Source organism: Peromyscus leucopus, chromosome 1 (genome assembly GCF_004664715.2).
Source record: "Peromyscus leucopus breed LL Stock chromosome 1, UCI_PerLeu_2.1, whole genome shotgun sequence".
NCBI lineage: Eukaryota > Metazoa > Chordata > Mammalia > Rodentia > Cricetidae > Peromyscus > Peromyscus leucopus.
This window is the reverse complement of record NC_051063.1, coordinates 79,218,099-79,234,044: the sequence shown is the minus strand read 5'-3', so window position 1 is coordinate 79,234,044 and position 15,946 is coordinate 79,218,099. Positions and strand designations below refer to the sequence as shown.

Below are 15,946 nucleotides of genomic sequence, written 5' to 3'. Positions count from 1 at the left end.
TCCTAGAGCTCAGGCCCAGAGAAGCAGGGCTAAAAGCTTGGGATGCATGCAGTCACAGAAGACTGGCTTCCTCTCTGGACCTGTCACACCTGGCTGCAAACCTGGGCTGTCGCTGTGCTCCAAGGGGGTTGTACCCCTCCCTCTTACTGTGTCCACTCAGCTGCCCCCAGCTTCCCAGTTTCAGGCCAGAGTAGATACCTCTAAAAAGTTCACAGGGGCAGACACGCTTACTGACTGTTTAGTATCCAGTCTTTCTTGTTAGTTAGAGGTGTTCTGGTTTGGTGTGACTGGCCCCTTAGGATGAGCCAGTGTGCCAATCCATTCATGTCACCTCAGCCTCTGTATGAGGGTCCGCTGGGAGCTTCTGGAACTCTGTCTAGAGGTTCCATGTTCAAGATGGAGAGCTGAGCTCTGGTGATTACTCTATTACTCTCTATTCTTCCACGGCAGCGTGAACACAGCCCACTACACTGACTGCTTTGTTTATATGACAGGCAAGGTCTTCAGCCTCACGAGGCTGGATTTGCTTGGTGCATGCACTTCAGTATTCCTGGCCGTCTTAGACCCCTGTAGGCCCATGCCGTCCTTCCTCACTTGGAGAAGACTTGTCCCATGTGATGAAGGCCAGGGCATTCTCTTCCTGTTTAGGGGCAGACACACCCCTCCCTGGGCTTTCCTAACAGGTCTGACATGGGTATAGCAGGGTCTAAAATGGCTGACAGCAGGTCAACACTGAGCCAGGGCAGAAGTACCTGGGCCCGCACAGCTACCTCCTTCCTATCAGACACCATCTGGCCCACCTGCAATTTCTAAAGAGTGTTGCTTTATTTTCTCTCTCTCTCTCTCTCTCTCTCTCTCTCTCTCTCTCTCTCTCTCTCTCTCTCTCTCTCTCTCTCTTTCTTTCTTTCTCTGTCTCTCTCTCTCTCCCTCCCTCCTTCCTTCCTTTCTTTCTTTCTTTTTTTTTTTTTTCGAGACAGGGTTTCTCTGTGTAGCTTTGCGCCTTTCCTGGAACTCACTCTGTAGACCAGGCTAGAGTTGCTTTATTTTCTTAACAGGCCCAAGCTCAACAGCATTTGAAATTACCAAGTCATACACAGTCAACTTTAAAATGGAGGCCTGGAGTCAGGGCCAAGGGTTCTAAGCACGGCCAAGCTGACTGTGTTTGTAGGGTCCTGAGGGCTAGGCAGTTCCTCAATGCCTATCTTCAGAGTGCACCGGGCCCTGCCACTGCATGGGACTTACCTTTGGGTCTTCGTAGTTACCCTTTCGACTCATGAAATCTCCAACGAGTGCCTTATCCTGGTACACCTCTGCCAGGCAGACCCTGTGGGAAGGAAGGTCAGTGCTGTTCAAGTTGCTCCCCCCTCTGCTGGAAGGCTGGGAGCCGATGGCCAGCTCACGGAGAGCTATGATCTACCTAAGCACTGGTGGGACAACTAGCTTTGGGGAATGAGCACCCTGCAGTGAGCTGCACCCAATGCAAGTCAGGCTGGTCAAGGCTCACATTTCCATCTTGGCTTCTATCTTCCATGGGGAGACTGAGGACAACGGCATTCTCCCTCAGCCCTACCCCATCACAGGGATTTGGAGAGGACCAACAGAAGTGTGTGTGTGAATTTTAAACTACGGTACACCACCATCTGCTATCAGAGTTCCTGGCCGCAGCACTGCTGTCCCCCTGCCAGCCTGTCCCTTCCTGTGAGGGCAGTGGAACCTGGCTTGCCCAAAGGGAAGCAAAGGAGAAACAAGCCTGTCAAAGGCCCAGCCAGCCAGTCTGCCATCTCTGCTGTCAGGGAACAGAGAGGCCTGGGCTGCGAATGCTGTCCTTGGTTTTCATCACCCGACTTCCAGGTGAGCAAATGACCTCATCTCCAGTCCACAGGAAGACAGGACCCCAGGGCTGCTGACTCTGGAACCCCCTTTTTTCTTTGTCCCAGGCATGCTGGGAGCAGGGAGCCCAAGCCTCAGACCCTCTTCCCTGACAACTCTCTACCATTTTGACACACCTCTTGACATGTGGGCATTTTTCCTTCAGAGAATTCTTTCAGGTAGGAAACAAGAACATTCTATAAATAAGCAAAAGTGGCTTCATACAAGAAAGGCCCTAGGCATGCAATGTGGACATGGCCTGGCCGACTGTAGGTGACCAGCAGTGCAGAATCGCTGTGCCCTGGTTAACCTGAAACTGGTACAGTACAGGACCTTCTTCTGTCCCTGCCTTCCACCCCATCCAACTCTTGCACTGGTGGCATGTTGTGGGTACCTCCCAGCTCCACAGACTCTCTGGCCTTCCCTCCGTGGTCCCCTGTGGAGGAAGCTGTGGAAGAGCCTGAAGGCCTGTAAGGAGACAGTGGATCGGCCCTGTAGCCAAGAAGATGCTTTGTGATTCCTAAGTACCTGCTGTCCCCACAAGGCCTGGGCCTCACCCAGAAGGACTTGGGGACAACCAGTTCTGCCAAGGGGATACAGTGTTCTTTGGTCTGTGTTCTTTTCCCAAGAATGAGCTCTGTGAAGTTCTTAGGACTGCTTTGATCACAGCAGTGCCAGTCAGTCCCTGCCCTCCACGCATGGGGATATCAGGACAGATGCACAGTGAGCCTCACTCAGCGCCTGCTCCCAGAGGTGATCTGTAAGCTCATGTGCACAGCCCAGAACCACACCTGCTCTGGAAGGTCATGTCTGTTTCACCTGCAGACTGCAACAGCTGGACAGCCACTCTACTCACCACACTTTACCTGGATTCCACCCACACCCGAGTCTGAACACGACGGGTAAAGGGGAGAAAAGGAGCTAGGAGTGCTGGAATAAGGGCTGGAGCCATCCAGCTGCAAATGTGGCTTACTTGTAGTTCATAAAGGCCTGGGGATTCTTGACTATGTAGCGAGCTCTTCGTCCAACCGAGTGAGATGTCTTATCCAAAGACTCTTCAAAGGTAGCATGTAAAATGTCCCGCACAACCTGCCAGGTGACAAATGGTCCTTTCACCTAGTCCAAACACAGAGTGACAGTTAGTACCTGCAGAGCCCATATTCAGGACAGCTAACAGAAAGGATTGGGAATGAGTGTGTCCTAGGAGCCTGTTTCCCCAGGGAGGCTCAGAGCGTTCACCTCATGTTCGCCTACCTACATTGTACCAAGTGAGACCTGGGTACAGAAAAACAGGACAAGTCCTCAACATCGTATGGGATTGTACTTTCTGGCACACACTGAGGGAGGCCCCAGTATCAGGTAAGGTTAAGAGAATGGTAAATGTGCTTCGGGAGTTTTGCTTCTTTCTTTTGGTACTGAAGTAGGGTCCTCTCTGGGCAGTCAGGGCTGGCCTGGAACTCCTGACACCTAGGATCAAAGGTATGCATCACCTTGGGTAGGTAGAGAGTGTTAAACACTGGTACATTCTGTGTTCTCAGAGGCATTCTGTACCGTGCGCCTTATATCACATCATCTTCCAATACATATACTGGAAGAAACAGAATGAACTAAGATAGCAAACTCAGAACATGTCAGAAAATAATAATACACAGGAAAGGGTTAAAGACAGGTGATTTTCCTAACAATGCTAACAAGATGCCACCGAGTTCTAGAGAGGAGTGGGGGGCAGGTGATGGGGAGGGGAGGCATTCCTGACCACCAGTGCTGTAATAAAGAGCCATGTGAGAGGTAGCAGACAGAGTTCAGGATGGTACTGGGCACCTCTCCATTTTCCTTAGGGAAAAATAGAGAAGGAATTTAGGAAAGGGTGGGGTGCAAGCATTGGAGACAATGGATCAGAACAGGGATGGAAAAAGCAACACGGCCCTAACTGGCTTCTTCTGGTTGGTATGCTGGTGACCAGGACACAGATCAGCCGTAAGAACCACTCTATTTGTTGACATCACTGCCTGCAGTGGCCCTGACCCCGTCGGCATGGAGCTCATATCCTGGTGGCCTCTCTAAAGAGCATGGGTTTGCTCATGCCTTGTTGCTCGCCATGCCGGCAGGAAGCACAGAGCCAGGGGTCACGAGGTGCTGTGGGACTGTGAAACACAGGAACTCTGGCTGGGCTGTAGAACCTGTCACCAAGAGAAGCATGGAAGGGTCTGCTGAGTGAAAACAAGGCAGGGAAGATACACTGAGTGTGGAAGACAAATGTGCAGGGCCACGGGCAGGAAATGCCAAGTGTCTTTGCCATAGGGGTACAACTACTCTAGGGCCCAGGGGTACCAAAACTACAGAGCCAAGGTGGAAATCACGGTTCATGGTACTGAACACACCAAGCCACATCAGCAGACACACAGAAGGAAGGGGTGGGCAGCAGACAAGAGTGAAATGGCTTGACCTGCTCCACTGCAGCCAGGCAGACGTGCACACACGTCTAACTGAAGGCTGGGAGAATGTGCAGGCTGGCAGTGCAAGTACACAGGATTCTGGGAAATGCTTTTCTGGGCAGCTGCTGGGAGTGGTAATGAGTCCAGAGCCATAGCTCTCACAGCACAGCAAAGGGCTGCTCCCAGGTGCCGGAGGTGACGGCAAGTACCTTGGTATTGAGGACATTGCTGGCAATTCGGCAGAGCATTAGCAACCCATCCTCCTGCATGGACCAGGAGACACGCAGCCGGGTCATCATCCGGAGGGCATTCTGGTCAGCCTCATCTTGGTAGCGCAGCTTTTTGCTTTTGGCTTCCGGGTGCTCTCCTAGAAACACAAGGGGAGAGGAGAGGGACCTTCAGCAACTGGCTAGAGGCAGCTTTTCTTCCAGAGGGGAAGGGCCCCAACTGCACTGGCAAGAAGTGACCAAGCCTACCAGCTACTAGACAATGCCCAATTCCAAACAAGCAAACCAGGAAGGGCAGTTACCCATTTCTCTGGCTGAATGTCATGGGTTCAGGTTAGGCAGTATGAACATGGTCCTCACAGCCAGGGAAATGTGACAGTAGGCCTACGGCCATGGAATCCACTGGTTTTTATCATCCCGAAGCAGCCAGCCTGATAGAAAGATGGAGTGGTCTTTTGAAGACACAGCTAGAACAGGAGCCTGGAGGGTTGGGGCAGGGTTTTCCAGAAGTTTTGAGCCAGTGTCTAATATATGGTACGGTTTCTCCCATAACCAGGATCTATGGGTTCAGAAATCAAGGAGTAGACGGGGATAGTTCCACTCACTATCACTCTAGTGACCCACTAGGAAATTTTGGTTCCTCTTCCTGGGACCTTAAGTTTTGGTTCCAGAGTGGGGAGTGCTCCTGCCAGGAGCCAGAACAAACTTCCCGCTGAATGGGAGGCTCATCCTCCCCATTCACTGGCCACTCTGGACTTCTGATGCCAACAAGCCAAGAAAGGAGAACAGCGTTGATCTAGATTACCAAGGGGAAAGTGGACTGCCTCTCCACAATGGAGGTAAAATAGATTATGTCTGGAGTGCTGTGGTTCTCAATCTGTGGGCCATGACCCCTTCGGTAACCCTCTTATCTCCAAAAATATTTACATTACAATTCATAACAGTAGTAAAATTACAGCTAAATGAAGTAACAATGAAAATAATTTTATGGTTGGGGTCACCCTGACATGAGGAGCTGTATTAAGGGTCACACTAGGAAGGTTGAGAACCACAGCTTTAAGGCATCTTGGTGCTACCACGTCCTGTGGCTAAAGTCAATGGGAAACTACAACTGCCTGACCCAGGCAGGATGACCAAGGGCACAGACCCTTCAGGAATGAAGTGTGGGTCACTCCTCCAGGGAAAGAGCCAAGACCTGCTGAGCTGCTTGCTGAGGGTGGAGGAAACACAGAACTGGTAGTACAAGGAAGGTTGGCCCCTCTGCCTGATTGCTTTCATTTATTGAGGCCATTTCTTCTCCGGGATAAGAGCCTACTTCTTCAGGATTCCAGTGTATACTTTCTGAAGATGAGCTGAGACATCCAGCCTCATGGACTAAGCAACAACTGGATTCATTGGTAGACAGCCATTGTTGGACTAGCTGGACCACAGCCTGTAAGCCATTCTAATAAATCCCCTTTATACGCTCATTCCGTTCCTCTCATCATCTACCAATCTACGATCGCTCCACCGGGTTGCTAAGTCCTCTGAAGGTGCCTTATAGAGATGTTTCCAGAACATGTCCAAAGAGTAAGTGGGGTGACCAATAGCAGCCTCTGAGCCCCCCAGTATCTGTGTGCCTGTGACCTCAGGGTGCATGTAGATTCTTACACACTACAGGGATGGCAAGGCCTATGCTCTAGGGCTGTCTTGAAGACCAAAAACACAGTATAAAAACTTGTCCTGGGGTCAGCAAGGTAAAAATGGCTCAGCACGTAAAGTGGTTCGTAACAACCTGTATTTTAGAACCCTATATACATATACATATACATAGGTAAGTGCAAAACTATTAAAAGAACAGCACAAAGAGACCTCCTGCAAAGCCCACCTTGAGGCAGACCTTGACTGCCACTTGGTGGAGAAGCCCCTGAGAGCAACAGGAAAGCGTGCCTCTGGGTGTGCCCAGCATCTCTGCCTCCTGAAAGTGAGCCACTCTCTACCACACGCCCCTGCCATGAAGCTCTGCCTCATCAGCCCAGAAACAGACCATGGACCAAACCCCTCACACGGTGAGTCAATATATCCTTCCTCCTGGAAGTGGTTGGCACAGGTATTGTCAGTGACGACAATCACAACAGTACAGACGCCAGCTATGTAACAAGGAGCAGCTGACTGCACCATCACAGCCACACTGTGGGAGCGCTGGGTCAGGATCCACATACACACCAGCCACTGCACTTTCCCTTCGAGGAATACTGCTCTATATCCTGGTCTTTCATGTATCTGGAACAGGCTAAGTTGAGGGCTATGTCAAGTGATGGGATGTTTATTATGAATGCCAGCAACAAACCAATAAAGTAGGTTCCTGCTTAAGCACTTTTCTATGAAAAATCTGCAGCCATGGTTGATGTTAAAACATACGGCCTACTTAGGGAACAGTCCCCTCGGCGCTCACTTCCATTAGAAGTACAGTTCAGATGAAAAACAAGATGAGAAAGCGCCAAGGAGGGCTGTGCTAGTTCTGAAGGAACAGTGCAGGTTTAAATGATTCCCAGCTTCCTCCTAAATACTCTTCAACAGATGCTTGGCCAGATGAGCAGAGACAGACACTCAAAGGCAAACCAAGAGAGAAAGGATCTTGCTAGGAAGATTTTCCAGGTAGGATGAAATCAGAAGGTGGATAAAGAGAAAGGCTGGCAAAGCACACAGCCAGAGAAAACTGGAGAAATGGTTCATTCTTAGATGGGCTATGGACACAGCAAGTCAGGGCTACAGACTGGGGAAATGGACACTTTGCAGGATGCACCCAGGCCCTGTGGAGGCAATACTGCCATGGGCCATGGACATACAACGATAAGGTCACGAACACCCCCAGGTACCTCTCCTTCTTCGCTTGATCTTTCTGATGATAGGCTCCTTCTTCAGCCGCTTCCGCTTCTGGCTCTTCCCACCACGCACTTTACGGTTCCTGCCAGGGGTAGGTTCTCGGTCCAGTTCAAACTGTTCCTCCTTGTCAGCACAGAGCTCGGTATCAGCTCTCCCCTCTGTCCAGAGTGGCAAACGGCCACTGCCTAGAAATAATCAGAGGATACAATTGCTTGGCATAGCCCCTGTAGAGGCCACAGAGGTCAGCAGAATCCACGGTGGTGGTGGCTGGAACTAGCCTCATAGTTGGCACTGTTTAGTGTGGACGCTCAGCACACACACCTCCGGATCCAAGAGGCATTGGGCGCTTAGACAGGAACGTCTGGAGTCTTCCTGTGAGCCCATTCTCGGGGGTGTTGTTCTGAAAGGTAAGCACAGCACTGGGGTGAGCTGTGAACTTCCATGGGTCTCTACAGTCATTCAGTTCCTGCACGTGCCCTCCCTCCTGGAGGCATTATGCCACCAGACTTTCTGTGTGTCTCTAAAAAGGAGCACCCAAACCCATGACAGTGCAAGCCAGAAACCAATGGGAAAGCAAACTCTAGGCCAGTGTCCCCTCTTAGCAACAGTGATGATGGCTCCAGGTGCAGGGGTGGAGTGTCCCCAGGAGCCTACCTTTCTGGCTTTGTTGATAATGTAGCTGGTCCAGACCCAGTTGCGCTTCAGGTGTGCATAGAAGCTAGAATCCAGCCCAGCAGCTCCCAGCCCATCTCCGGGGACTAAGCCTTCATCCACAACTTCTCGGCTCCCCCTGAGACAAGGCAAATAGAAAAAGAGCCCTCCTTGTAAGTTAAGAGCCTGCATGTTGAGCGGGAGAACCTGTGTGTATGTGTGATAGTGTTCACTTTCCTGAGACAGTAATGAGCAGGCAGAAAGAAAGAGCTCGGAGGGCTATAAGGCTGGGAAGCTGTTAATTTTCAGAAATCAAGAAGTCTGATTCTCATGTGAAGTTGCCAGCTTCTAAATTCTGACATAAATTTCAGAAAAAGTTATGTTTAGAAACATGTCTAGTAGGGCCAGACATTGTCCATGGCAACCAAACTGCTGCCTCTGGCTTCCTGCCTAAGTTGTTAGCCAAGGCTAGGGCCACAAAGGTGGGTGTCACGGCCTTCAGGATGGTACGTACGTGGTGTACTCCAGCATGGCACACTTGCGCTCCAGGTTGTGCTTATCCATGGCGCTCTCCTGCTCCTTCCGCAAGCTGCCTTCTGGGTCACTGCCCTGATCAGGGCAGATCTTCTGTGCACAGGGGCAACGCACCACACCTGGACAACCAAAGCAGGGCTCAGTGACATGTTTCTGGCCAGCTGCTGGCAGCCAGAGGGAGAGTGAGCCATGGTCCCAGGTGAAGCCCTTCTCACAATGTTATGCAGAGAGAGGTAGGGAGAGAGCAGAGAGAAGAAGGTGAGAGCCACAGCAGGGACTTGTGAAGGTCTCTATTGGTGCAGTCTGTTAAGGACTGGAGGGAAGTAGCAACCAGAGAAAGCCTCTGCCTGGTTGGCTGTCATTCAGGCACTGGCTTGTTGGCCAGTGAGTACAGCAAACTGGGACGCTCAGGCAGCTTTTCTTGGCTAGAATGGTATCTGAGAGACTGTGCTCAGCTTCACTCTACTGACAGCTTTGGTTTAGAAGACAAGGAACAGAGAGGCTCAGGGAGACTGCAAAGACTTTGTACAGGGCTACTGTCCATTTGAGTGGACGTGTGACACTTAGGTCGTTCTTGTCATGTACATATTAAAGGTGCCCACCAATGTATTTGTTAAAAATGCCCTCTCTGAAAGTAAAAAAAGGACCATCATGGGGGTGAGCAATAGAGAGAACAAGCAGGGTACAAGTGGGGAAATGGTAAAAATGGGGGGGGGGGTTAACCAGGGCAGGGGAGGGGGATAAATATGGAAGGAGGGTATAATAAAAGTTGTCTGAAAGCCAGGCGGTGGTGGCGCGCGCCTTTAATCCCAGCACTCGGGAGGCAGAGCCAGGCGAATCTCTGTGAGTTCGAGGCCAGCCTGGGCTACCAAGTGAGTTCCAGGAGAGGCGCAAAGCTACACAGAGAAACCCTGTCTCGAAAAAACCAAAAAAAAAAAAAAAAAAAAAAAAAAAGTTGTCTGAAAAAGTTATAAGGAATTATCTAAGAACACCTACCATACATGTTCAGTCTGTATACATATACATACAGTTGAAATGAAAGAATCCTTTCTGGGCTGACAATGCTCCTTCCAAGAGCTATAGACTAACAAAAATCCCAACACCAGGTATGAGAAGCCCTCTTTTGAGGTGTTGGCCAGTGTTGTCCAAGAAACTACTAAAACATTTGAGGCTACTGATGTTGCCCTTGGTTACCTCTCAGAGGTGGAAGGTAAGCCCCTATGGCTGAAGACACCATGTACTTTGGACACAGGACCTAGAGGTCCTGAGCTAGATTTGATCTGAAAGCCTGCCCCGAGAACTAGCTTCCATGGTACCAAGAGGCATCATACAAACGTCCAGCTCTGATGCCTAGGAAGCCCATCAATGACCAGCTGGCACGATAACCCTAAGGGTGCAGCAGTGGCACACATGCCTTGGCAGTAACCAACAGCTCTCTATCTGGACTTACGGGAAACCATGCCTGGTACTGGAAACCTAGCTAACTATCCAGGGCTAGAAGTCATAGACCCTGGAGAAGAACCTACAAGCACTCCTTACTGACAGAATCCCTAACTACACTCTACCTCTCCATATATAATCACATATGAGTACAGTTCTCATTTCTCATCAAGGAGAATCTCTTTTAAACAGAGAACATTATTGCAAACTACAACCAACCCCAATCAGACCCACTGACAGCACAACCCCCCCACAGGCTCAGGGATCACTGTCGAAGAGGGAATAGAAAGACTAAGAGCCAGGAGAACAGGAGTTGGCTGGGAGATGAAGCCTCACCAACATGACTGCCTATAAAAGACCTGAACAAGGACGGCACCAATACCCACACTAACGTGGAGGGGGAGGAAAGCTTAGGAGGCCTCCACCCTAAGCAAACAACAACAGGCAACTAAGGAGTGCTGAGAGGAAGAGAAAGCGTCTTCCCGAAGGAGAGCACCCCAACTTGGTTATCCAATATGAATGATCAGCCTGAGAACACACACGTGACAGTAACATATAACCGAGCCCGTTATATTTATATACTCAGGAATGAATACACATGTGCACACACACATACACCCAAACAACAATTAAAGAAAAAGTAGTCATGAATTTGAGAAAGAGTAAGAGGTGGGGTACAAGAGAGAGGATGGAGGAAAGGGGGAAAAGATGTAATTATAATCTCAAAAAATAAAAGTATACAAAAATTACTAAATAAAATTTAAAAACAAACAACAAACCAAATGCCCTCCCTGGACGGGGCCTAGGAAGCAGCACTCTAACCTGCCATCCAGGTGACCTATGCGCACGCTGGATTTCAGACACCCCTACTTCACAGCACAACTGCATCCTATGACACAGTGCTTCTCCACATTATTTGGGGCAGAAGATCCTCAAATGTTTGCTGAGGAAAGGGACAATGGATGTCTCATTAATGACTGTAATAAGCCTGTGACATCTCTGCTCACCTAAGAGGGACAAAAAATGCAACTGGCAGGCCCGGGAAGCTGATGCAAATGACACACTGGTTCATAAAATTGTATACAGGCATAAGCTACAGGGGAATTAGAGTGCTTTAGAGACCCAGGAAGAGCTCCCTCACTTCTGAATCCCAAAGCATCACTGAAACAGACCAAAGTAAGATCTGCCTGGACGTCTTAAAGCTCCTGAGAGCGAGGGCACACTACAGTGTGGGCATTCGGTAACTCCACCAGCTAGTCCCTCGGTGTAAACAAAGCAGCGTCTCTCTCACGTGGAGAGAAAGCTCTGATGGTGACTGTGGGGCTTTGTAGTAGGAGCCCCCCCCCCCCCAAGCCAAGCCCCGGGCTGTTCTTGCCCATGTACACTGACAGGATGTCCACTTCAGAATGGCACTTTACAATACTCTGGAGATGTGCTAAAGAGATCGTGGGAGGAAACAGGATGGGGACAAAATGTGGACCAGGCTTTCTGGGAGATGTCACTTAGACAGCCATGACCAGCATAGAAGACAGACATTCAGGGATGAGACTGCTGAGCCCAGCACAGTCGACCCACACAAGTTTCCCACTTGGTCATCAGCACACAGGACTCCCTTTCTGATCTCCTTCTTCTACTCCTAACTCTCAGTCCATCCTCCAAAGGGCAGTGGGGTGTTTCCAAACACAATGTGTGTAAGCATTCCATGGTTTCTTTCTGCTCTCAACTGACCCTGCACTTCCTACAGAGCCCACCAGTCTGCTCCCAACCCTCTTCCACTCTCAGCTGCCATGCTCCCTCCTCCCTGACACACTCAAGGCACAAGCCACTTCCCCTGCCTGTGTCTTCTCCAGCCTCGGTGGCCTCAGGATACAGTGCTCAGCTCAGCAGTGGTCTCCTTAGGTGACTCTGAGCCCTGTGTGTCCTGACAGCTCTTATCACACTCTGGGTCTCTCTTGAGCTCCTCCTCCCTAGAACACAAGTGGCCTGAGGACAGGGAACTGATGACCTGGATGATGCTGCATAAATACCGACTGGGGCAGCTCTTGGGCAGATCAAATGCCTGGGCTTGGATGGGGCAGGGGCTTCCCATTTCAAGGCCCGACACAGTGCTTTACAAGGAGCCCCAGGGACACTCTGACTTAAGGAGTGGTCTGAATGACAATGGACTCCATGGCCCCCAGGCTCTCTTCTGGCTCTGCATCCATGATCACACCAAAGGGAAAAGAAGCAAGGGGCCCAGCAAGCCAGGATACCTAGTGGGGTGTTGAGGCAGATACACTGCAGGTCAAACCAGTAGCTTTCCACATCCTGCATAGAGTCCAAGACATAGAGACGTCTCTCGAAAGGCCGGCTGCTGTGGGCCAGGTTGTAATGTGGATCACAGATGGTGGTGTCGACAATGACTGCATTCTTCTTCAGGAAAACGAAGACCTGCAGGAGAGGCCCATCAGGAGACGAGGCACACAAGCATCAGCACCATGACGCCTGGGGTGGGTTGACAATCAGGCCCGCCTCACTGGGCTGGAAGGCACTACCTGGTCTTTATCCTGGAACTTCTCTGTGGGTCCAAACTGCAGCAGCCCCATGTAGCACAGGCGCTGTAGGTTCTCCACCACCGAGAAAACGTACCGCCTAGAAGAGAGGGCACCTGGTCCCTACCACACACTGCACAGAGCTCCGAGGCCAGAAGGGGTGAGCTGCTGCTCTTTCTCCTACCCAGTCAGTCCCCCAGGACACTGAGGTCTACAGTCACCTTGGGGCTTAATTTGGAAAGTAAACACAACAAGGGAACAGACCCAAACACTCCAGTAGCTGCAACTCTTTAGCAGTAACTTTTACTTATTAAAATCAAGTAATAAATGTACCAGCTCATGTCTTTGGTAAACAAACTACCGAGAATCTTGAGGCTGTGGAGCCTGGCAGGCCAAGCCTTTTCTCTTCCCAGGATTGAGTGAACATGAGACCCCACCTTCTGGGATTTATTCTCACCTCTTATACAGGAGCTGCTGTCGGATGTGCCTGGGGAGGAAGCGGATCAGTGTGTGCTTCTTCAGAGGGTCATTTAGAAAATCCTCCAGGTTGTCCACCTACAGAGGCATCTGCAGGTTCAGTTCAGCCACAAGGCTCCCGAGAAAGCACTTAACACTATGACCTCCCCATCTCCGGCTTGGGTCTCTGTATCTCCCCTCCCAGCTGACCCAGCACACAGTAGAGGGCAACAATACACGCTGGGCCTGCAAGGAGGCACACAGCTGCTAAAGCCCTTCCAGGAGGCAAGAGGAGCGCTCTCAGCAGGGAAGGATGACTGCTGATCCCGAGCACAGTGATTTTGCCTAAGGGGAAGTTTCTGGAGGTGTCCACTCACACACCCACCATAACTGCATCAACATTTCTTTCATCTGCCAAAGCAAGAACTGGAACCTCAATGCCCCAAGTAGAAAATATTACTAAATTGTCACACACACACACACACACACACTCACACACCTAGAAGAAAATATACCAAAAACATGAGCAGTGAATGACTCTGAGGGATAAGGTTTGAGTTTCTACTCGCTCCTTCTGGACCAAGCTTCTAAAGTGTCTGCTGTTGCAGCACATCATTTATCTTCTGGCCTAGCCAATGATAAGCATCCTCAAGTACATATAACTACCCACCCACCCACCCAGCTGATTCCCTCACTTCTAATCTAATCTATGCAGAATAACAAATACTTAAAATGGTTTCCTTTGACTGACCATCTTGCTGCCAACCCATTATCCACTCATCCTTTTCCTCATCCATCACTTGGGCAAACTGGGTCACGTGAGTATGGGCTTCCAGCCCCGCTAGCCCCACATATGACATATATGACATGGCCCAGTCACAGGTACCTTGTAGCTCACTTGAACAACTTGAACAAAGATGGAGAGGGGCAGGCAGAGAAGAATGTCACTGACGAGAGCCCAGCCAAAGCCAAAGTCCCTGTGGATTGGGATGGGAGGGACGTAGCGCATCCACGAGATTTCATCCACATATACTAGGAAAAAGTCAAGAGTCATCTCCAAGCAGACGGCATGTTCAGGAGAAAGCTGTCTCTCTCTGCCTTCTCCTAGTGCAGGCCTCTGGCTCTCACTTATTTCTGTCTCCCCTTACACCCCCAGGTGCAGGCCTGTGGCTCTCACTTATTTCTGTCTCCCCTTACACCCCGACCTCCACCCCCAGGTGCAGGCCGGTGGCTCTCACCTATCTCTGTGGAGAGCTCCATTTCTGCCTCCCAGGAACCGCTTTCTGTGCTGTCTTTGGCTTCCGAGGTGCTCCAGTCATCTCCCGAGGCGGGCTGGGCCCCTGGCCTGCTGGACTCCTGCTTCCCTGCTTTCCTTTCACTGTGGTAAGTGGGCTGCTCCCCGGTGTGGCCAGCAGGATGCCCGTAGACCAGGTACCACAGGAACAGGTGCATCACCCGAAGGCGGGGCATCTTGGGAAGGAACCCTATGGAGCGCCCCAGTCCAGGAACTATAGGGAGAAAGGTGTGGGCAGTGCTTGAGCAACCCCAGACTGTGTCTGGTCCAGTTCATCCTACAGCTACCATGGGCTACGCAGGGTCTAGGTGCCAGGGAGGTGACTTATCTACCACTGTGCAGACCAAAGCTGTGACTGTGAAGCTGCTCTTTACCTATGACAGGTTTATAATTTTTGAGCGGGGTTATGCCCATTTTTTCATCCGTCTTTTTCACCCGTCCGCTTTCTGACTTTAAAGATGTGTTCGGTTCAGAGTCTGCTGATCCACTCGGGACCTCTGGCTCATGGCTTTCCTCTTCTGCCTCCTCTTGGGGTGCTGGAGTCTGTGGAACTTTAACCCTGCAGGCCAAACGTGGGGTGCAGAAATATGTTGGAAGCAAAGACAAGACCTATCTGCCAGGCCTGGGGTTTCAGACTCAACTGATCACGGGCCCAGGCAGATGGCACAAGTGAACAGTGTCTAAAACATGGAGGTAATAATGGGGGCCCTCACCAGCAAGAAGGGAAAGGAGCCCAGTGTGCTAGTCTCCTGACACTACACAGATGCCAGCAACCAGGAACATCAAAAAAGCTCGTGGCAAATGGTCAGAAACTGTGACCAACCACTGAGATTCTACCTCCAGGGTGGCCCATCGCCCACCAGGAACCTAGCCACCTAAAAACTTGCTCCCTCACTGGTGTGCATTCAGCCACTTAGGGTAAGGTGAGCGAGACCTCAGGAAAGCAAGTGCAGTGACTTATGCCATGATGAGACTGAGCTTCCTACACAGAAGCAGCAATGGGAGGTGCTCCGATTGGCTACACTTCCCGGATGGACAAGCATTAGGGCAGGTGGTGTGGGTCGGTGGGAAAGTGTTGGCCTAGCGTATGCAAGGCCCTGCTCCCATCTCCAGCACCATCCAAAGAAAAGGAAAATGATAAATTAGAGTGAAGAATACTTGAAGTTCAGAATTGGATGCCTCTGGCCAGCAAACCCAGGATCTCATGCAGATGCATACAAGCCTTTGGGATGCTGCTCTGCTGGCTGCAGGCTACAACACAGACCTGGGCAGTTTAACTGTGAGTTCTTCCACTTGCCTGTTTGCTGTGCTTGAGTTGGAGATCCGGAAGCGAACCTGCTCAATGGCACTTCTCACAAGAGGGTCATTCTGGTCCATGGATGGGTGCACGACCAGATCCACCTGTGGGGAGAGGTTGGGTATCCCAGAGGGCAGGGCAGGTTTGAATTGAATCCATAGCAGGATTTCCAACACACTCACAATTCAGAGAGGCAAAAGACAGTTTGCTGTTTCACCTGCAGGAATCAGAACTCCTTTGGGGACCATGCCACCAAGTCTTGGACCCTAAGTCATTGGTCCTGCAGCTTCCCTGTCCAGGCTGTCCCAGCTCACCAGCTCTTCTGATAGCTGGAGCAGCTCCCTACA

General features: G+C 50.7%; 1 protein-coding gene across 1 annotated transcript in view; it reads right to left on the bottom strand.

The window, feature by feature from the left end:
- Gtf3c1 (general transcription factor IIIC subunit 1) overlaps positions 1 to 15,946 on the bottom strand; it is a 69,335-nt gene that overhangs the window by 15,765 nt on the left and 37,624 nt on the right. Inside the window, 14 exon segments of the mRNA XM_028867905.2 lie at positions 1,243 to 1,324; positions 2,843 to 2,985; positions 4,514 to 4,671; positions 7,390 to 7,581; positions 7,718 to 7,796; positions 8,051 to 8,186; positions 8,562 to 8,700; positions 12,274 to 12,451; positions 12,556 to 12,652; positions 13,010 to 13,107; positions 13,895 to 14,040; positions 14,247 to 14,516; positions 14,677 to 14,861; positions 15,600 to 15,703. Of these exon segments, the coding sequence (XP_028723738.2) occupies positions 1,243 to 1,324; positions 2,843 to 2,985; positions 4,514 to 4,671; positions 7,390 to 7,581; positions 7,718 to 7,796; positions 8,051 to 8,186; positions 8,562 to 8,700; positions 12,274 to 12,451; positions 12,556 to 12,652; positions 13,010 to 13,107; positions 13,895 to 14,040; positions 14,247 to 14,516; positions 14,677 to 14,861; positions 15,600 to 15,703 (2,007 nt within the window).